Source organism: Agelaius tricolor, unplaced genomic scaffold, assembly GCF_023055355.1.
Source record: "Agelaius tricolor isolate 1412-34295 unplaced genomic scaffold, bAgeTri1.0.p SCAF_66, whole genome shotgun sequence".
NCBI classification, from domain to species: Eukaryota; Metazoa; Chordata; class Aves; order Passeriformes; family Icteridae; genus Agelaius; species Agelaius tricolor.
In genome coordinates, this window is record NW_027269326.1 from 977,917 (window position 1) to 997,852 (window position 19,936).

The 19,936-nt window shown below is 57.1% G+C and overlaps 3 protein-coding genes across 4 annotated transcripts in view; 2 read left to right on the plus strand and 1 right to left on the minus strand.

The window, feature by feature from the left end:
• PRCC (proline rich mitotic checkpoint control factor) lies at window positions 1–10,088 on the plus strand. Of its 2 annotated transcripts, XR_011684402.1 has the most exons (8): window positions 1–699; window positions 2,680–2,727; window positions 4,269–4,847; window positions 6,319–6,414; window positions 7,591–7,734; window positions 8,040–8,105; window positions 8,632–9,095; window positions 9,694–10,088. XR_011684402.1 is itself a non-coding variant. In XM_071456872.1 (7 exons), exons 1-7 carry the CDS (start codon window positions 250–252, stop codon window positions 8,716–8,718), a joined length of 1,470 nt encoding a protein of 489 aa, XP_071312973.1. In that variant the 5' UTR covers window positions 1–249; the 3' UTR covers window positions 8,719–10,088. The 2 variants fall into 2 exon arrangements, 1 of the variants encoding a protein (XP_071312973.1); XM_071456872.1 differs by having other exon boundaries at window positions 8,632–10,088.
• Window positions 9,008–19,936, plus strand: part of LOC139605438 (death-associated protein kinase 2-like) — a 24,423-nt gene continuing 13,494 nt past the window's right edge. The window contains exons 1-2 of the mRNA XM_071456897.1: window positions 9,008–9,095; window positions 10,109–10,204. The gene's annotated coding sequence lies outside the window, so the exon portion shown is untranslated. The remainder of the gene's footprint in view (window positions 9,096–10,108; window positions 10,205–19,936) is intronic.
• Window positions 10,071–19,936, minus strand: part of SH2D2A (SH2 domain containing 2A) — a 12,336-nt gene continuing 2,470 nt past the window's right edge. The window contains exons 2-8 of the mRNA XM_071456873.1: window positions 17,729–17,913; window positions 17,153–17,319; window positions 16,922–17,011; window positions 15,057–15,228; window positions 13,318–13,422; window positions 12,164–12,706; window positions 10,071–11,096 (exon numbers count right to left, since the gene is read on the minus strand). Of these exons, the coding sequence (XP_071312974.1) occupies window positions 10,980–11,096; window positions 12,164–12,706; window positions 13,318–13,422; window positions 15,057–15,228; window positions 16,922–17,011; window positions 17,153–17,319; window positions 17,729–17,905 (1,371 nt within the window). The 5' untranslated portion in view covers window positions 17,906–17,913 and the 3' untranslated portion in view covers window positions 10,071–10,979. The remainder of the gene's footprint in view (window positions 11,097–12,163; window positions 12,707–13,317; window positions 13,423–15,056; window positions 15,229–16,921; window positions 17,012–17,152; window positions 17,320–17,728; window positions 17,914–19,936) is intronic.

The window sequence follows — 19,936 nt, forward strand, 5'->3', positions numbered from 1 at the left end:
CGCGGGCAGCGGGGCGCTGCCGGCAGCCATTACCGGGAGCGCGGAGCCGCCGCCGTCGCCTGTCCTCGCTCCGCGGCTCCGCTGCCGCACGGGGAGGGGCCGCCATGGCGGCGTAGCCTCGCCCCCGCCCGCCCCTTCTTCCCCGCTGCGGGCGCTGAAGGCGCGGCGGCGGTGCGGCCTAGCGCGGAGGGTGGATCCCCGGCCTCGCGTAGCGGCTGCTGCCCGCCAAGGGCCGCCCTCCCCGCGGCCATGTCCCTCGTGGCCTATGCCAGCAGCGAGGAGGACAGCGATGCCGAGGAGCCTGCGGGCGAGGAGGAGGAAGCCGCCGGCTCTCCCCCATCCACAGCCGAGCAGCCCTCATCCCGAGGGCTTTTCGCCGCGCTGCCCCCGCCCAGAGCCCCCGCGGTACCCCCGGCGTTCCTCATGGGCCCCCCGCCCACCCTGAGCGGCTTGGGCAGCGCCCCGCCGGGCCAGGCCGGCACCGAGAGCCCCCCAGAGCCGGCTGCCAGCGGGGACGGGGCCACAGAGTCCCCCCGGGCCAGGGGGCTCCTCCTGCCGCCCCCCAGGAACGCGGGCACCGCCGCCTCCCCCCTCAGCCCGCCCCCCGCTGCCTCCCCCGGGGCGGGTTTGGGCCTCCCCAAGCCAAAGAAGAGGACGGAGCCGGTGCGGATCGCGGCGCCCGAGCTGCACAAGGGGGATGTGAGTATGGAACGAACCCGAGCCCTTCCCTTCGGGGGTGAAACTTCCCCCCAGCGGGGCTCTTCCCTCGCTCTGTCACTCCGAGCTACCGGGATCTATTGTTGTGTCATCCACGGGCAGATTTGTCCTGGCTGCCTGCCCTAATGCTAAAGCGCTTAGCAGAATCAAACTGATATAGAAACCTTATTTATAATCATAATGCAGCCAAACCCAGATTATCTGCACCCTTCTTATTCCTGGAGTTTAAGAGTTGATGATGTGGAGCTGCAGGGCGTTGCAGTCCAAAATCATCTTTTGTTTCCTGTGCAGGTGATGGATTTTTCACTCAGTTTATTGCTTATTTGTCTAAAGGCTTCGGGCATCTTCCAAACTTTTTGGTGACCGTTTCCGTCTCATTTTGTGGTTGTTTTTTGTTTGTTTGTTTGTTTGTTTGTTTGTTTTGTAATTACTGTGCCTTGCAGGCTTGTGAACCCAGACAGGGAGAGCAGGGAGAGACAGGTCCCTTTGCATCTGGTTTTTAAGTGGGGATCCCTGCTGATGAGGTTTCATCCTCTCCCCACTGCTCATTTCCTCTGGGACAGCACTGTCACAGAATCGTGGAATGGTTTGGCTTGGAAGGGACCTTAATGCCCATCTTGTTCCACTCCCTTGCCATGGGCAGGGCACCTTCCACTATCCCAGGCTGCTCCAAACCCTCTCCAACCTGGCCTTGGACACTTCCAGGGATCCAGGGGCATCCACAGCTTCTCTGGGCACCCCGTGCCAGGCCCTCCTGGCACCTTCACAGAATAATTTTTTTCCTAATATCTCATTTAAGCCATCACCTGGAGTGGTGTTTGGGTTGGAAAAGACCCTTAAAACTCATCCTGTTCACAGTGCCCACAGGCAGGGACAGCTTCCACCAGCCCAGGTTGGCCCAGCCTGTTGCCATGTGGAGGTGATGGTTGTGTCGCTGGTTTTGGTGTGACAGGAGTGTCTGTGGCAGTGGGAAGAGCTGACCTGGGAGCTTGGGGTCATTTCCATGGGGACAGGTGGATTTATAGACAGTGCCCATGAATAGTGGCCTGGCAGCATTTGGGGGAGCCCAGGTGAAGGCAGTGCTGTGTCTGGGGGGGTGACAGAAAGAGAGGGAGAGGACACAGGTTCCCCATCCCTTCCTGCTCCCAATAACCATCCCAGGGTGGCAAATCCCAGAGTTTTGGAGGCTCAGCCTTTGGGACAGAGGGGTGAGGGATATCCCAGTCCCTCCTTGCAGCAGTGTGCTGGGATTCCAGGCAGCTGGAATGAGCAGGGATCTGTTCCTGCCTCGGCCCTCTCTGTGCTCTGCTGTGACCACGCAATCTGCAGGTTCTCACTGTTGAGCAGATGAATTTGGAAGGGACAAAAAGTGCCTTAAAGTGGAGCTAGTGTGAGCAGTTCCCACTTGGGGTTCCTGGAGGTTCCTTGGGCTGTGGCTGACATCCTCAGTTGTTCCCTGTTTCTCCTTAAAACCCCTCCCATGGCTGTGGTTCACCCCCTGGAGATGCTCCAGTGTCTCCTCTCTCCCCTACCAGCAGTGGGTTTACAATCACTCCCAACTCTCTTTATTTATGCACATTTCTCGTCTTTCCCTGGTTTATGATTTGGAGGCAAACTGGCACAGGCCCTCAATCCCTGCTGCCTCTTCCAAGTTCTCTGAGGAGCCATGAAATTAGAAAGATACCTTTTCTGCTGCCAACCAGGCTTCCCACACAAGTTTTAACCACATATTTAGCAATTTCAGCATTATTTGGAACAATTCTCTGTATCCCTGCAGTGAATTTTGCATCCTTTGTGTGGTTTGTGCTTCCCCTCCAGTAACTCTGTTGTTGTTTGCCCCTGACCTGTAGCTGTGCACCTGCACTTCTTCCCTCCCTTTGGGTTTATTTTCCTGGGATTTATTAACATAACTTTTTTAGTTTGCTGTCTCAAGTTGTGCTGAGCTCTGGTTTTCTCTCTCAGTCAGATTCAGAGGAAGATGAACCAGCAAAGAAAAAAAATACTCTTCAGGTAAATAACAAGGGCACTTGGTTAAACAATTTTCATGGGAAAAAGTGTTTGATTCTTGGCCTTCCACTTGTGTAAATCAACCACTCTGATCACCTCATAGCTTTAGGGATATTCCTAAAATCCCAGGGGTTTCCAAGTAATTTTTTTTGCCTCCCATGAAAAAAAACATTGAAATAAATACATTTTTTAACTTTTTATTTCCCCCCAGGAATAAAACATAAAAATATTGCCCTACCTTTACACCTTTCCTTAAACTCTCTGATTTTAAGAATTCCCACACTTTCTTTTGGGCTCTTTCACCAATTTAAGTCTTGGCTAAAGAGGCATTAATTTGGGAATTGGGCAGATATTTGCAACATTGACATTTCCCTTCAAAACCCCTCTGGCTTTTTATGCAGTGCAGAGTGGCCAAGTGATGAGAAACCCACAAGAAGTGTTAGAATTGAGGGAGATAATTAGAAAGGAAAAGTGAATAATCTGCCTCTTTTCTTTCTGTGATCCCTTTGTCCACTCTGATCACCTTGGGCAGATTTTTGTAACATTTAACATATGCATAATGCTTAAGATATTTGTAACATTTAACATATGCATAATGCTTAACATTATGCAGTGCAGAGTGGCCAAGCAGTGAGAAACCCACAAGAAATGTTAGAATTGAGGGAGATAACTGGCAGTAAGTCATGAAAAGTCAATAATCTCCTTCTTTTCTTTCTGGGATCCATTTGTCCACACTGATCACTTCCCTTTAGGGATATTCCTGAAATCCTGTGGGTTTTCAAGTCCTTTCTTTTGGGCACTCTCAGCAATTTAAGTCTTGGCTAAAGAGGCATTCATTTGGGAATTGGGCAGATATTTGCAACATTTCCCTTCAGAATCCCCCTGGCTTTTTGTGCAGTGTATTCAGAATAGCCAAGTGGTGAGAAACCCACAAGTGTTAAAAATGAGGGAGATAATTGGCAGGAAGTCATGAAAAGTCAATAATCTCCCTCTTTTCTTTCTGTGATCCCTTTGTCCACTCTGATCACCTTGAGCAGATATTTGTAACATTTAACATATGCATAATGCTTAACATATTTGTAACATTTAACATATGCATAATGCATAACATTATGCAGTGCAGAGTGGCCAAGCAGTGAGAAACCCACAAGAAATGTTAGAATTGAGGGAGATAACTGTCAGGAAGTCATGAAAAGTCAATAATCTCCCTCTTTTCTTTCTGTGATCCATTTGTCCACACTGATCACTTCCCTTTAGGGATATTCCTGAAATCCTGTGGGTTTTCAAGTCCTTTCTTTTGGGCACTCTCAGCAATTTAAGTCTTGGCTAAAGAGGTATTCATTTGGGAATTGGGCAGATATTTGCAACCTTGACATTTCCCTTCAAAACCCCTCTGGCTTTTTATGCAGTGCAGAGTGGCCAAGAGGTGAGAAACCCACAAGAAGTGTTAGAATTGAGGGGGATAACTGTCAGGAAGTCATGAAAAGTGAATAATCTCCCTCTTTTCTTTCTGGCATCCCTTTGTCCTGCGTGGACATCACCAGGGACGCGGCGAGGGCTCCGGTTTGTCCGCTCTGCTCCCTCAGCCCAAAAACACGCCAGTGAAAGAGACCAATCGCTTGCTCCTGCCCTACGCCTTCTCCAGGAAAGCAGGAGAAAACTCCTCTGACTCCAAGCCTGCCAAGACCCCGAGCTCTTCCTCCAAACCCAAAGCCGTGCCCAAGCCGGCCGTGCCCACCACCCCGTCGCCGTCGGCCATCAAGGCGGCGGCCAAGAGCGCGGCGCTGCAGGTAACCAAGCAGATCACCCAGGAGGAGGAGGACAGCGACGAGGAGCTGCAGCCAGAGAACTACTTCTCCTTGTCCGACAGGAGCGAGCCTGGCACCGCTGGCACCGTGGGCACCGAGCCCTACCTGTACCCGGGCTCGGAGGAGCCTCCTCCCGGCACGGAGCCGCAGCCGCAGTTCCAGGACGCGGCCGCTAACGCCCCGCTGGAGTTCAAGACAGGAGTGGGCTCCAGTGGAGTTCAGCACAGCTGGGCACCCAAAGCCACTGAGGACTACGGCAGCCAGCCCTATGGGCAGTTCCCCCCTGCCTATGGAGAGCCTGGGGGCTACTACCAGGTGGGTTTGTTGGCCAGAGGGGAGAGGAGGGCTCTGGGCAGCTGCGTGAGTGAGTGGCTCCAGTTGGGTACTGGGTGCTGCTGCTGGGAGTGCAGCCTGTGTCAGGTGCCTGGGCAGGGAATGCAGCCTGTGTGAGCTGCTTGGGGCTCAGGGCAGGGAATGCAGCCTTTGTGAGGTGCCTGGGCAGGGAGTGCAGCCTTTGTGAGCTGCTTGGGGCTCAGGGCAGGGAATGCAGCCTGTGTGAGCTGCTTGGGGCTCAGGGCAGGGAATGCAGCCTTTGTGAGGTGCCTGGGCAGGGAGTGCAGCCTGTGTGAGGTACCTGGGCAGGGAGTGCAGCCTTTGTGAGCTGCTTGGGGCTCAGGGCAGGGAATGCAGCCTGTGTGAGGTACCTGGGCAGGGAATGCAGCCTGTGTGAGCTGCTTGGGGCTCAGGGCAGGGAATGCAGCCTGTGTGAGGTACCTGGGCAGGGAATGCAGCCTGTGTGAGCTGCTTGGGGCTCAGGGCAGGGAATGCAGCCTTTGTGAGGTGCCTGGGCAGGGAGTGCAGCCTGTGTGAGGTACCTGGGCAGGGAGTGCAGCCTTTGTGAGCTGCTTGGGGCTCAGGGCAGGGAGTGCAGCCTGTGTGAGGTACCTGGGACACAGAGCAGGGAATGCAGCCTGTGTGAGGTACCTGGGCAGGGAATGCAGCCTGTGTGAGATACCTGGGACATGAGGCAGGTAATCCAGCCTGTGTGAGGTACCTGGGACATGGGACAGGTAATCCAGCCTTTGTGAGCTGCTTGGGGCACAGGGCAGGTAATCCAGCCCAAGCTGTCTGGGACAGGGAGCCACAGCACCAGGCCAAAGGGGATTCCTACAGCATGAGAGCTGCAGATTTGCTTTGCCAGACAGATGTTTAACAGCTGCACTCCTGTGAAAATGCCCTGCATGTGAGGGTGCAGAGTCAAGGCTCACTGGAGCTGGTGTCTGAGCTCTGGTTGTTTCTAATAATTCTAAGAAATGGAATTCTAAGAAATGGAATTCTAAGAAATGGAATTCTAAGAAATGGAATTCTAAGAAATGGAATTCTAATAAATAGAATCCTAGACTGCTTTGGGTTGGAAAGGACCTTAAAGCCCATCCAGTGCCAGGGTTCCAACCTTCCACTATCCCAGGTTGTTCCAAGCCCTGTCCAGCCTGGCATTGAGCACTTCCAGGGATGGGCCAGCCCCAGCTACTCTGGGCAGCTTGTGCCAGGACCTCACTGCAAGGGAAGAATTCAGGGAAGAATTCCTTCCCAATATCCATCCATCCCTGCCCTCTGGCAGTGGGAAGCCATTCCCCTTGTCCTGTCACTCCTTGTGAGAGGTCCCTCAGAGCATTTGTTGCTTTGTCCCTCTGATGGGCTCACCCCACAGGGCAGTCTGTGCCTGGTGCCACTCCAGGATTGCTCTCATGCCAAACTGGTTTCCATTTCCCTGTTTCCCTGCCAGGATTACTACAGCAGTGGGTACTACCCTGAGGTGGAACCAGCCCAGGCCTCACCACAGGAGACCAGCACCGACTCCTCCTTCATCGACGACGAAGCGGTTGGCACCTGATTTTCTGTCCCCAGATTCTGTGGAATTTGGCTTGGAGCTCTGCCAGAGCTCAGGAGCCTCTTGGCAGCCACTCTCCTGCCCCCCAGCACAGCCTGGGTTTCCAGGGCTTTGGGCTGGGTGGTTTTTCTGGGGGGGCCTGTGCTGTGTTGTGGGCACGTGTGGGCTCCTGCTCCAGCTGGCTCTGCAGGCCCATTAAGTACAGAATAGAATCAATTGTTGAGGTTGGAAAAGGTCCCCAAGACCATCACCCAGCACTGCCAAGGCCACCACTAAACCAAGTCCCCAAGTGCCACATCCATGTGGCTTTTAAATCCTTCTGGAGGTGGGGACTTCCCCACTGCAGCCTGTGCCAGGGCTGGACAACCCTCTGGGTGAAGGAATATTCCCTGTGTCCAACCTCATCTAACCCTGGCACTCCTTGAGGCCATTTTCTCTTGTCCTGTCCCTGTTCCCTGGGAGCAGAGCTCACTGGCTGTCCCCTCCTGTCAGGGCCTTGTGCAGGGCCAGATTGTCCCCCTGAGCCCCCTCAGCCTCCCCAGGGCAAAAGGCTGCAAAGAGAGGCCATTTTGCATGGGAAAAAGAAGTCCTTTCCCCAGGGTCTGGGTGTCAGATGAAAGGTGGCCTTTGGGGCTCTAAGGACTTGCAGGATACTTCTTACTGGCAGCTTTAGATTTGGAGAAATCCAGCAAAGTTTGCAATTTTCTTGCTGGGCACCACCCTATTGGTGTGGGCAAGAGGCCACAAATGGAGGCCATTTTCCATGGGGAAAATGAAGTCATTGGCCCAGGGTCTGGGTATCAGATGAAAGGTGGCATCTGGGGCCCTAAGGACTTGCAGGGTGCTCCAGCCCCTTCCTCAGCTTTGTTTGCTTCTCTGGACATGCTCCAGCTCCTCAATCTCTTTCTTGTCATGAGGGGCCCCAAACTGACCCTAGGATTGGAGATGCCAGCACAGGGGATGGGCACTGCATGGAAACAGCAGCAAATGCTGCTTTCTGCATAGGAAAATGAAATTAAAACCTTCATGCTAAGTAGTTTTAGATATTCTGATGTCCAGCACACTGGAAATCTCCAAAAGATCAAAACCCCAGCTAAAAAACTGTTAGCTGTGCCTGGTGTCAGGTCAGTGCTGGGTGTAATTCCAACTCTTCTGTTCTGCCTTCAGTTCAAACGTCTGCAGGGCAAGAGGAATCGTGGGAGGGAGGAGATCAACTTTGTGGACATCAAAGGTGACGACCAGCTGAGCGGGGCCCAGCAGTGGCTGACCAAATCCTTGACAGAGGAGAAGACCATGAAGTCATTCAGCAAGGTGGGTGGAGGGTGAGGGCTGTGCCTGGAGCCTCTGCTCAGTGCCTAAATCCTGCTGGAGCTGTGCTGGGTGCTGGGCACTCAGCAGGGAGGGGAAATGATGACATGTGAGACCAGTGGAGTTCCTCAGAACACAGCATGTGGCTGGGGAGGGCCAGCCAGGAAGTGCTGCAGCCCCAGGAATTTAAATCTGCAGTTTAATGGGGAACAAATGCTGCTGGGGATGGCTCTGTGCAGGCCCTGGTCTTGGTTTGCTGTCCAAGCACCTCTCCAGGCTGAACACTTCACCTCTTTCTGCTTTTCCAGAAAAAAGGAGATCAGCCCACAGGACAGCAGAGGAGAAAACACCAGATCACATACCTGATCCACCAGGTGAGTGACCTCCCTGTGGTGTGTGAGCTGATCCAGCAGAACTGCAGGGCAACACAAGGCTGGGGTGCCAGGGGCTGTCCCTGAGAAGCCCCTGGTGAGACCCAGTGGGGCCAGGAGTGAGTCCTGGCTCTGAGGGGATCCCAGCCCTGAGATTTCAGCTTTGCTTTGCCCTTCCTGCACGTTCTGAGGCCCTGGGATCCTGTCCTGCATTCTGGCCTGGGCTTGGCTGCTGAGCCCATCCCCACGAGAAGCTGCTTTTCAGCATCAATGAAATGTCTGTGCATCCCAATTAATCCAGGCCTCTGTCAGGATGATTGTGCAAACCCCTGTCCCCACGAGAAGCTGCTTTTCAGCATCAATGAAATGCCTGTGCATTCCCAATTAATCCAGGCCTCTGTCAGGATGATTGTGCAAAGCCCTGTAACAGAGGCTTCTGGCTGAAGGGCTCCCTAATCCACATGAGGCAGGAATGCTGCTGAGTCACTGAAACACAGAGGCTTTAACAGCATCCTCTCCATCTCTGCAGGCCAAGGAGAGGGAGCTGGAACTGAAAAACACATGGTCTGAAAACAAGCTCAGCAGAAGGCAGACTCAAGCCAAGTATGGATTCTGACACATCTGTCCTGCTTTTTGGCTGCTGTGTCCGGTGTCTGCTGGGCTCCTGGAGATCAGCCAGGCCCCAGCATGGGGCTGGGAGGACACTGCACTCCCTGGCCTGGCAGGAAGAAGGGGCATTGCAAGCAGGTCCTGGAACTCCAGCTCTTAATCCTTCCCCTCCCTCCTTGTAAATGTGGAAGGTTCCCACCGGCCAAGGACGGTCCCGAGGCACCGCAGGGAACGTGCTGGGTGTGAGGCTGCAGCTCCTGGCCTGAGGGAACAGGCTGGGCCTCCTGACCCTTCAGCAGAGGCTCAATAAACTCCCAGTTCCCACTTTGCTCCTCTCTTGGACTTGCTGTGCATTGAGAATGTCGTTTTCCTTTCTAAAACACGGTGAGTTCCAAGAGCAAGCCTGGCTTTGGAATTTTTAGTTTGATCCTTACCTTTAAGGTGTCCTCACGGCTGTTTCCTCGTGTCTGGGCTGCTCCAGCACTCCTCTCATGTCAATAATTTTGAATAATTTTGATATCCTGGTTTTTAATTGGGTGTTTTCTCTCTGGGCTCCACAGGCTGAGGGGACACCCTCGTGCAGCTCAGAGCCTGTGCCAGGGGAAGCACCACACGTGGAGGGGAGGCTCTCCTGCCTGGCACACTCAGGGCTTTGGGTTCCCCTGAGCCATGTGTGCATGTACATTGTCCTTCCTTTTTCCTCCTCTTTCCTTCTCCCCCAGCCCAAGGCCTCCTGTCCTGCCCCAGGCTGTCCTCAGACTCATCAAAGTGAGTGTCCTTCGTGTGGCTGCCTGGGACTGAGCTCTGCACTTTCCTCTGGGCACACACAGAGGACAGCTGCCAACTGTAATTTTTTTTTTTCCCAGCTTGTTTGTATCAATTCTGTTTCAATTAAGTGTTGACTTTACCCTCCTGGCTGGGAAGAGGAGACTGCCCAGCCCTAATTTCTTCAAATCAAACCTTTTTTTTTATTTTATTTAAGGAATTCTCTCAAGGTGATGCGACTGCAAATCCTGTGCAGCTCTGCTGGCCCAATCCATGGATCCAAATCTGTGGCATCACTTTGTTGTTCACCAAAGCATGTGATGCTGAAGGGAGCAGAGAGCTGGCCTGGGTATTTAACTTATATTCCCACCAATCTGGGTTTTATTTGGCTCAAATGGCCAATATTTGTTATTCTGGTAAGAAGAACTCCCAAGAGGTGTTTTTTCTCCCATGGTACCTCTTAAAAACAGGCAAACCCCCATGACTGAAGTCTTTTCTTAGAACATTTTAAACTAATCTCATTTTTAGTTTAGCTCCCTGTATGTTTAGTATTTTGCAGAGCCTGTTTTGAGTATTTGAATGATCAGAATAAAGTTACTGTTGAGTAATTTATTCATATCTTGTATGTACAGTGAAACCCTCCCAGAAGAGATTTGCTGAAGGAACATATTTCTAAATGAACACACCCAGCCCTGTTTCCATCACCAGGGGCTCAGATCCTCATCCAGGTACCCTCTTGGCCTGGGGATTTTGCAGTGTGGGGGCTGGAACTGCCACCTTCCCCTTTCCATTTCTCGTTGGGGTTATGGCTTGGGTTTAGCACCAAGGGAAGTTCCAAGGGCTTGTGTTCCACTTTCAGCCCTCTGAGAGCAACAAAATTCAGGTCTGTGAAAGGTCAGAAGCGAATTTGCCCAGAGATTAAACAGCTACAGTCCCCCAACCCTCCTTTCCCCTCCAAGCCATGGCTTTGACCATCCTGGCTTCCCGCTCCTGTTGGGCTGGGAGCCTCTCAGGACAGCCCTGGGACAGTGGTGTCATCCCAGATTTTGTGGCTGAGGAAGCAGGCAGGGCTTGGAGTGTTGGCTGCAGGCTGGGGAGGTTCAGTGTAGCATCACTGCAATTTCTGACCAATTTAATATCCAAGTGCATGCACCAAGTGTGCCAAACCCATCCCTGTTTTTCCTGTAACCTGTAGCCTTTTTCCCAGTTTCTGGCCAATTTAATACCCAACTGCCTGCACCAACTGTGCCAAACTCATCCCTGTTTTTCCTGGAACAGCCTTTTCCCCTCATTTTATTACCAGAAGTCTCCTGGAATGTGTTCATGGGTAGGGTAAGGCTCCCCCTGTGCTGTCCAGCAGGGTTGGGAAGCTGGAGGAGCAGGTTGGCACTGCCAGCTGGGGCCAACAGCAGCCTTGGAGCTCCTCCCAGGGCCAAGGGCTTCCTGCAGTGAGGGGGAGGCTGAGGTTCCTCCTGCCTGGGAGCCAGGTGCTGTCCAGGTGGTTTAGGAGCAGTCCCCAGGCAGCTGCTCATACACATTCTCAGCCGTGGGGTGCAGGTCCCTGGGTGTGCTCCTGCTGTACACGGGGTCATCCAGCTCCAGCTCAGGGCTCAGGACAACCTGGGGGATTCCCAGAGAGAGGGAATTGAGAGCCAGGAAAGAAACAGCACAGGGTTGGGTTTTCACCCTCCCAGCCCTTGGCTTTGGGACAGGGACCCAGTTTTTGTAAGGACCTGGAGTGACAGGACAAGGGGGAATGGTTTCCTGCTGCCAGGGATAGGGGGGATATTGGGAAGGAATTCTCAGTGCAGAGGGCAGGCTTAGGTGGGATATTGGGAAGGAATTCTCAGTGCAGGGGGCAGGGTTAGGTGGGATATTGGGAAGGAATTCTTGCCAGTGCACAGGGCAGGGATAGGTGGGATATTGGGAAGGAATGGCCTCCCACTGCCTGAGATGGATGGGATACTGGGGAGGAATTTCTTCCCACTACCAGAGTTAGGTGGGATATTGGGGAGGAATTTCTTCCCACTGCCAGGGATGGATGGGATATTAGGGAGGAATTATTCCCACTGCCAGGGATGGATGGGATATTGCAAAGGAATGGCTTCCCAGTGCCAGAGGGCAGGGATGGATGGGATATTGGGAAGGAATGGCCTCCCACTGCCAGGGATGGATGGGATATTGGGAAGGAATTTCTTCCCACTACCAGAGTTAGGTGGGATATTGAGGAGGAATTATTCCCACTGCCAGGGATGGATGGGATATTGTGAAGAAATGGCTTCCCAGTGCCAGAGGGCAGGGATAGGTGGGATATTGGGGAGGAATTATGCCCACTGCCAGGGATGGATGGGATATTGGGGAGGAATTCTTCCCACTGTCAGAGGGCAAGGATGGGTGGGATAGTGGGAAGGAATTCTTCTCTGTGAGGGTGATGAGGCCTGGCACAAGTTGCCCAGAAAAGCTGTGGTTGCCCCATCCCTGAGCGTTCCAGGCCAGGTTGGACAGGACTTGGAGCATCATGGAAGGTGTCCCTGCCCCTGGCAGGGGGTGAAATAGGATGGGTTTCTTTCCAACCCAAACCATTCCAGGTTCCCTGCGCTCCTGGTGTGGAGCAAACCCCGATCCCTCCCAGGACTCGTGGTGGGGCTGAGCTCTGGAGCCATCACCTGCCCTGGGGCCCCACCCACCTGTGTGCCCGTGCTGGGAGCTCCTGTGTCCTCCCTGTCCGTGCTGGGAGCCGCCGAGTGCTGCCTCCTCCTGCAGTCCTGGCTGGAAACGCTGCGGAACAGCCGGCGGTGGGGCCGGCCTTTGGGGGGCAGCGTGGAGAAGGCGTTTTGGGGGGCTCTGGGGGGCCGGGCAGGCACATCCTGCCCAGCCAGGGCCACCTCAGAGTAGATGTTCTCCTCGGGGCTGCCGCGGGGGCTCCAGCCGCGGGCCATGGCATAGAAGGGGATGGGCCCCTCAGGGCTGGGGGGTCCCCCTGGGGTGGGGGGTCCCCCTGGGATGGGCTCCTGGGGTTCGGTGGGGCTGGGGTCGATCTCCTCACGGGGATCAGCATAGACGTGGAAGCACATGAGCTGCTGGTATTTGGCCTCGGGGGGCTCGGGGCGGGCGGGTTCCTTGTGCACCTGGGCATAGGGAGCCTCGGGGGCTGCCGCGCTGCTGGAGGGGCTCTGCAGCCCCCGAGCCGCGCCCCGGGAGCTGCTCTTGGCAGGGAGAGACGGCGGAGCCTGGGGGGAGATGGGACAGGGTGAAAGTGAGGGTGGGAGTGGCTGTCACTGCATCCCTCCCCTTCTCTCTCATCCTGTCCTTGGGCAGTGCCTCCATCCCCTCATGCACAAGTGAGGGTGGGAATGGCTGTCACTGCATCCCTCCCATGCTGCCCTTGGGCAGTGCCTCCATCCCCTCATGCACAGGTGAGGGTGGGAGTGGCTGTCACTGCATCCCTCCCCTCCCATCCTGTCCTTGGGCAGTGCCTCCATCCCCCCTGCCTGTTTTTACCTCCCTGAGGAGGTGAGGGCTGGGAGTGGCTGTCATTGCATCCCCCTGCCCCATCCTGTCCTTGGGCAGTACCTCCATCCCCCCTGCTCCATCTCCCTGGTGGAAGTGAGAGCTGGGGGTGGGTGTCACTGCATCCCTCCCACCCTGTCCTTGGGCAGTCCCTCCAATCCCCCTGCCTGTTTTTATCTCCCTGGCACAGGTATGGCTGGGAGTGGCTGTCACTGCATCCCTCCCCTCCTCTCTCATCCTGTCCTTGGGCAGTGCCTCCATCCCCCCTGTTACCTCCCTGGCACAGGTGAGGCTGGGATTTGCTGTCACTGCATCCCCCCTGCCCCATTACCGCAGCTCTGGGAGGCTCCGGGAGCTTGGCCGCTGCTTGGCTCGCTGGGGAATGAGCAGCATCGCCCCCACCCGGGGGCTGTGGCCGCCCTCGGGGCTCGTCCTTCTGCGGGGAGAGCAGAGAGCTGTGGGGATGGGTGTGTGCTCAGGGCACGCCCAGCCGGCTGCTGGCTCTGTGCTCCTGCTCGCCAACCCCGGCTCTTGTGATGCTTGGATTTCCCTTGGGAAAATCCTCCGATGGCTGCAGGTGTTGTGTTGTGATTTCAGGGTTTAGCTCAGAACCCTGGGTCCCTCCCCTGATAATTCCCTGCCAGGGGTGTCAGTCACCTCTCCTTCCCCCTCCCAGCACTGTCTGTCAGTCCTGGAATTCCAGAAGGCATCGAGTGATTGGCAGACTCAAACCCCTGGGGGGCATTGGGCCATCCAGGTGTCCTTTGTCCCTTGTCCCTCCCCTCCTGTCCCTGCTTGGTGCCTCCCTGCCCCTTCCCTGCCCCTCTCCCCGGGGTTAAAGGAGCAGCAGCCACGGGCTCAGGGAGTTCTGTGGGAGCTGGTGCTGCATTCAGAGGCCTGAGGGCCAGAATAAAGCTCTGGATCCAAACCCTCCAGCAGAACCGACTCCTTTCCTTCACCATCGCCTCAAAGCTTCTCTGGCAGAGATAAACCTGAGGAGCAGCCCCTGTTATGGGGGGAAGCTCCATCCCAGCACCACCAGAGCTCCTGCAGGCCTGGACTTGTCTCCAGTGCCCAGCTGCAGCACCCAGCCAGCCCAAAGTGTCTGTGGGGTGAAACACCACACACCCAGCCAGCCAAAAGTGTCTGTGGGGTGAAACACCAAAGTGCCACTATTTGGTTCAGCAGCAAGGGCCAGACAAGCTCAGGCACGTCCTGTCCAGCTATATTGGTAATATTCCAATGTGCAGGAGCTCTTGGGGGTCTCATGGACTCTCGGGGGCTCTCAGGATCTCTCAGGAGCTCTCAGGGCTCTCGGGAGCTCTCAGGGCTCTCAGGAGCTCTCAGGAGCTCTCAGGGGCTCTCAGTGGCTCTCAGGGCTCTCGGGAGCTCTCAGGGCTCTCAGGAGCTCTCGGGAGCTCTCAGGGGCTCTCGGTGGCTCTCAGGGGCTCTTGAGGGCTCTCAGGGCTTTCAGGGGCTCTCAGGGTCTCTCAGGCACTCTCAGGGCTCTCATGGGTTCTCAAGCACTCTCAGGAGCTCTTGGGGGCTCTCAGGGTCTCTCAGGCACTCTCAGGATCTCTCAGGGTCTCTCAGGCACTCTCAGGATCTCTCAGGCACTCTCAGGAGCTCCCAGGCACTCTCAGGGTCTCTCAGGCACTCTCAGGAGCTCTCAGGATCTCTCAGGCACTCTCAGGAGCTCTCAGGGTCTCTCAAGCACTCTCAGGCACTCTCAGGCACTCTCAGGATCTCTCAGGGCTCTCAGGCACTCTCAGGATCTCTCAGGGTCTCTCAGGTCTCTCAGGAGCTCTCAGGGTCTCTCAGGCACTCTCAGGGTCTCTCAGGCACTCTCAGGATCTCTCAGGGTCTCTCAGGTCTCTCAGGAGCTCTCAGGGTCTCTCAGGCACTCTCAGGCACTCTCAGGATCTCTCAGGGTCTCTCAGGTCTCTCAGGATCTCTCAGGGTCTCTCAGGCACTCTCAGGGTCTCTCAGGCACTCTCAGGCACTCTCAGGGTCTCTCAGGATCTCTCAGGGTCTCTCAGGTCTCTCAGGGCCCCCGGGGCTGGCACTCACCCGTGTGCAGGGCAGGGCCACGGTGAGGAACTCTGGGTACGGGGTCACCGGGGCCGTGCTGTGGTGCTGCAGCAGCTGGGCCAGCTCGGCGTGGGCGCTGCGCTCGCCCAGGATCACATAGCGCCCGTCCGGCTGCTGGTCCAGGACAAAGTGCCGGCAGCGATCCCTGCCCCTGGCCGGAGATGGCACAGCATGGCATGGCATGGCACAGCATGGCACGGTATGCATGGCATGGCACAGAATGGCATGGCATGGTATACATGGCACAGCATGGGTACAGCTGCCAGGAGGGGAGAGAGCACGGCATGGCATGGCATGGCACAGTATGCATGGCATGGCATGGCACAGCATGGCACAGTATGCATGGCATGGCATGGCACAGCATGGCACAGTATGCATGGCATGGCATGGCACAGCATGGCACAGTATGCATGGCATGGCATGGCATGGCACAGCATGGCATGGCACAGCATGGCACAGTATGCATGGCATGGCACAGAATGGCACGGCATGGTATACATGGCACAGCATAGGTACAGCTGCCAGGAGGGGAGAGAGCATGGCATGGCATGGCATGGCACAGCCGCTGGGAGGAGAGAGGGTATGGCATGGCATGGCATGGCATGGCATGGCATGGCATGGCATGGCACAGCATGGCGTGGGCACAGCTGCTGGGAGGGGAGAGAGCATGGTATGGTATGGTATGGTATGGTATGGTATGGCATGGTATGGTATGGTATGGTGTGGCGTGGCATGGCAAGGCACAATATGCATGGCATGGCACAGAATGGCACGGCATGGTATGGCACGGCATGGGTACAGCTGCTAGGAGGGGAGAGAGCATGGCATGGCATGGCACAGCATGGCATGGCACAGCATGGCACGGTATGCATGGCAAGGCATGGCACGGCATGGCATGACATGGCATGGCACAGTATGCATGGCATGGCATGGTACAGCATGGCATGGCACAGCATGACATGGCACAGCATGGCACAGTATGCATGGCATGGCACAGAATGACACGGCATAGCATGGGTACAGCTGACCCATGGCACAGCATGGGTACAGCTGCCAGGAGGGGAGAGAGCACGGCATGGCATGGCATGCATGGCACAGCATGGGATGGCACAGCCACTGGGAGGAGAGAGGGTATGGCATGGTATGGCATGGCATGGCATGGGCACAGCTGCTGGGAGGGGAGAGAGCATGGCATGGCATGCATGGCACAGAATGGCACGGCATGGCATGGGCACAGCATGGCACAGTATGCATGGCACAGCATGGCATGGCACGGCCAAGAGGGGCCTGAGCTGGCCGCCCCTCCTCAGCCTGGGCCGTATCTTTGCTCACCTGTAGGACAGCACGGAATGCACAGCACGGAATGCACAGCATGGCACAGCATGGCACAGCATGGCACAGCGTGGCACAGCGTGGCACAGCATGGCACGGCATGGCACGGCATGGCACAGTGTGGCACAGCATGGCACGGCATGGCATGGCATGGGCACAGCAGCCAGGAGGGACCTGAGCTGGCCGCCCCTCCTCAGCCAGGCCTTGTCTTTGCTCACCTGTAGGACAGCACGGAATGCACAGCACAGCACAGCATGGCACAGCATGGCATGGCATGGCACGGCACGGCATGGCATGGGCACAGCAGCCAGGAGGGACCTGAGCTGGCCGCCCCTCCTCAGCCAGGCCATGTCTTTGCTCACCTGTAGGACAGCACGGAATGCACAGCACAGCATGGCACAGCGTGGCACGGCATGGGCACAGCATGGCATGGCATGGCACGGCATGGGCACAGCAGCCAGGAGGGACCTGAGCTGGCCGCCCCTCCTCAGCCAGGCCTTGTCTTTGCTCACCTGTAGGACAGCACGAAGCCCACGGTGCTCTCGCTGAAGCGCACCAGGAAGCAGCCCAGGGGCTGATCCTGCAGCAGCTCCTCTGCCTCCCTGCAGGAATGGATGACACCGAGCCGTCCGAGCTCATCCCCTCCCTGCCATGCAGGGCTGCAACTCCCTGTCTGGGAGCCCAGGGAGGGGACACCGGGCTGAACCCATCCCCTGCTCCCCGCCCTGCCCTCCCTGCCTCACCTGCGGCTGATGAAGCCGTGGAACCACGAGGGCAGCTCCCCCTCGGGCCCCAGCCTCTGTGCCTGCGTCTGCTCGAACCACAGCCGGGTGCGGGCCCGCAGCGCCACCCTCTCCTCATCCTCGGGCAGGGACTGGGCTGCTGGGGCTGGCCGGAAACCTGGGGGGACCTGAGGGGACAGGGACAGCACCGGGAGCTCAGGGGAGGATACACAGCAAGGACATTCAGCTGCCAGTGCAGCCCAGAGGGCGTGGGAGCACAGGGAGGGTGAGCTGGGCTGTGCCCACCCTGGTGTGCCCATGTCCCACCCTGCCATGGCTGCTGTCCCTGTGTCCTACCCTGCCATGGCTGCTGTGCCCATGTCCTACCCTGCTGTGTTTGCTGTCCCCATGTCCCACCCTGCCATGGCTGCTGTCCCTGTGTCCTACCCTGCCATGGCTGCTGTGCCCATGTCCTACCCTGCTGTGTTTACTGTCCCCATATCCCACCCTGCCATGGCTGCTGTCCCCATGTCCTACCCTGCTGTGTCTGCTGTCCCCATGTCCCACCCCGCCATGGCTGCTGTCCCCATGTCCTACCTTGCCATGGCTGCTGTCCCCATGTCCTACCCTGCCGTGTCTGCTGGGCCATCCTGGGGGCTGCTCTGAAGCCCCCTGGGGCTGGCTGGGGGCGCTGCTGGCCGCTGCCTTGGCTCTGGCTGTGCTGTCCTCACCGAGGGGCTTGAAGGTGCTGAAGAGGGGTCGCTCGTCATCCATGGAGTGCCCTGTGCCAGGGAGAGGGGAGGAAGAGGCTCAGGGCAGGGGAGAGCACTGGGGGGCTCCAAGACAGCCCCACAGGCCCTGCTGTCACCATCACCTTCACCTTGTGCTCCCCAAGCTCAGGCTCAGCACCCTGATCCTCCCCGGGCTGTAAAATGGAGGGGGACGGGGGACAGTGACTTTGGCACCCCAGAGGAGAAGGGGGGACACTGATGTAGGTGGGGAGGAGCTCAGCAGGGAGCATGTGAATCCTCCTGCCCCTCCGAAGGCCTCACTGTGTCAGCTCAGCCCTGGGAAGGTGAGGGAGAGGCTGAGCAGCTCCTGAGGGACCTTGAGCTTGACCCTGAGCTGCCAACACCCAGCAAAACAACGTTAATGCCCAGCAGATGCCTGAGGGGGTGGAAGATGCCGGGGCTGCTTGGATCTGGGAGGCAAAGCTGAGTCAGAGGAGTGGGTCCAGGCTTGTTTGAGAGGAAGAGGGACCCAGCCACCTTTTCTGAGAGCAAGGGGACCCAGCCACCTTTTCTGAGACCAGTTGGGACCCAGCCACCTTTTCTGAGAGCAAAGGGACCCAGCCACCTTTTCTGAGAGTGAGGGGACCCAGCCACCTTTTCTGAGACCAACTGGGACCCAGCCACCTTTTCTGAGAGCAAGGGGACCCAGCCACCTTTTCTGAGACCAATTCAGACCCAGCCACCTTTTCTGAGAGCAAGGGGACCCAGCCACCTTTTCTGAGATCAACTGGGACCCAGCCACCTTTTCTGAGATCAACTGGGACCCAGCCACCTTTTCAAGGGGATGCAGCAAAGGCACCCCAGCTCCACCTTTAACCCACAGCAGTGCCCAGCCCAGCCCTGCACCCCTGCAGGCAGGGGAAGGTGAGGGAGGTGTTGACAAAGAGAAACAAAACGCCCCAAACTGCACTAACCCAGCTCAGGGAGTGCTGGGAAGGAGAATTGGGGTCAGCTCCTGCCCAGGTCAGGCTGTTGGGGACAATGCCACTGTCCCCAGCTCGCTGTGCATCCCCCAGGGGTGCTGGCCAGGGCTGGGGGGCTCAGCCCTGCTCCCCCAGCAGCTTTGGAGGGGCAGCTGGGGGGGATTTGCTCCCTGGGGCAGGATGTGCCTCTGAAACCCCGCAGTGCTGAGGTGGGAACGAGTCAGATCAGCCCTGAAACGGGCTGGAGGTTTTGCTCTGTGAGACAGTTCCGGGCTGAACTTCCCCCTTTGGAGAGGATAAGATCTGGCTGGAAGGGCTGGCGTGGGCAGGGGACCACAATCCCTCTCTTTTCACCCCATTAATGTGCCTTTTGTCCTGCCTTTGGGCAGGGGGACATCCCTGCACTGCCTGTCCAGCATCCCCAGCTCAGGGTTCACTCCTTGGCCTTGCTGCAAACCCAACCCTAGCCCCCAAACCCAAGCCCAGCCCCCAGCCCAAGCTCCTACCTCTGCTCAGTGTCTGTGGCTGGTGATGCAGGGGCAGGGGACGGGCAGGGGACAGGCAGGGGACAGGCAGGACGGGCAGGGGATGGGCAGGGGACAGGCAGGACGGGCAGGGGATGGGCAGGACGGGCAGGGGGACAGGCAGGGGGACAGGCAGGACAGGCAGGGGGACAGGCAGGACGGGCAGGGGATGGGCAGGGGATGGACAGGACAGGCAGGGGGACAGGCAGGACAGGCAGGGGATGGGCAGGGGATGGGCAGGATGGGCAGGGAATGGACAGGACAGGCAGGACGGGCAGGGGATGGGCAGGGGATGGGCAGGGGATGGGCAGGGGATGGGCAGGGGACAAGCAGGATGGACAGGGGACAGGCAGGGGATGGGCAGGATGGACAGGGGACAGGCAGGGGATGGGCAGGGGATGGGCAGGGGACAAGCAGGGGACAAGCAGGGGACAAGCAGGATGGGCAGGGGGACGGGCAGGGGATGGGCAGGGGACAAGCAGGAGGACGAGCAGGACAGGAAAGGAACAAGCAGGGAACAAGCAGGGGACAGGAAGGGAACAAGCAGGGGACAAGCAGGGGACAGGC

Excerpts from the sequence above, each read along its gene's own strand:
- PRCC (XM_071456872.1), top strand. The coding sequence starts at position 250 with ATGTCCCTCGTGGCCTATGCCAGCAGCGAGGAGGACAGCGATGCCGAG. Across the intron at positions 4,848-6,318 it reads AGCCTGGGGGCTACTACCAG|GATTACTACAGCAGTGGGTA; the intron begins GTGGGTTTGTTG and ends TTTCCCTGCCAG. Across the intron at positions 8,106-8,631 it reads TCACATACCTGATCCACCAG|GCCAAGGAGAGGGAGCTGGA; the intron begins GTGAGTGACCTC and ends CCATCTCTGCAG.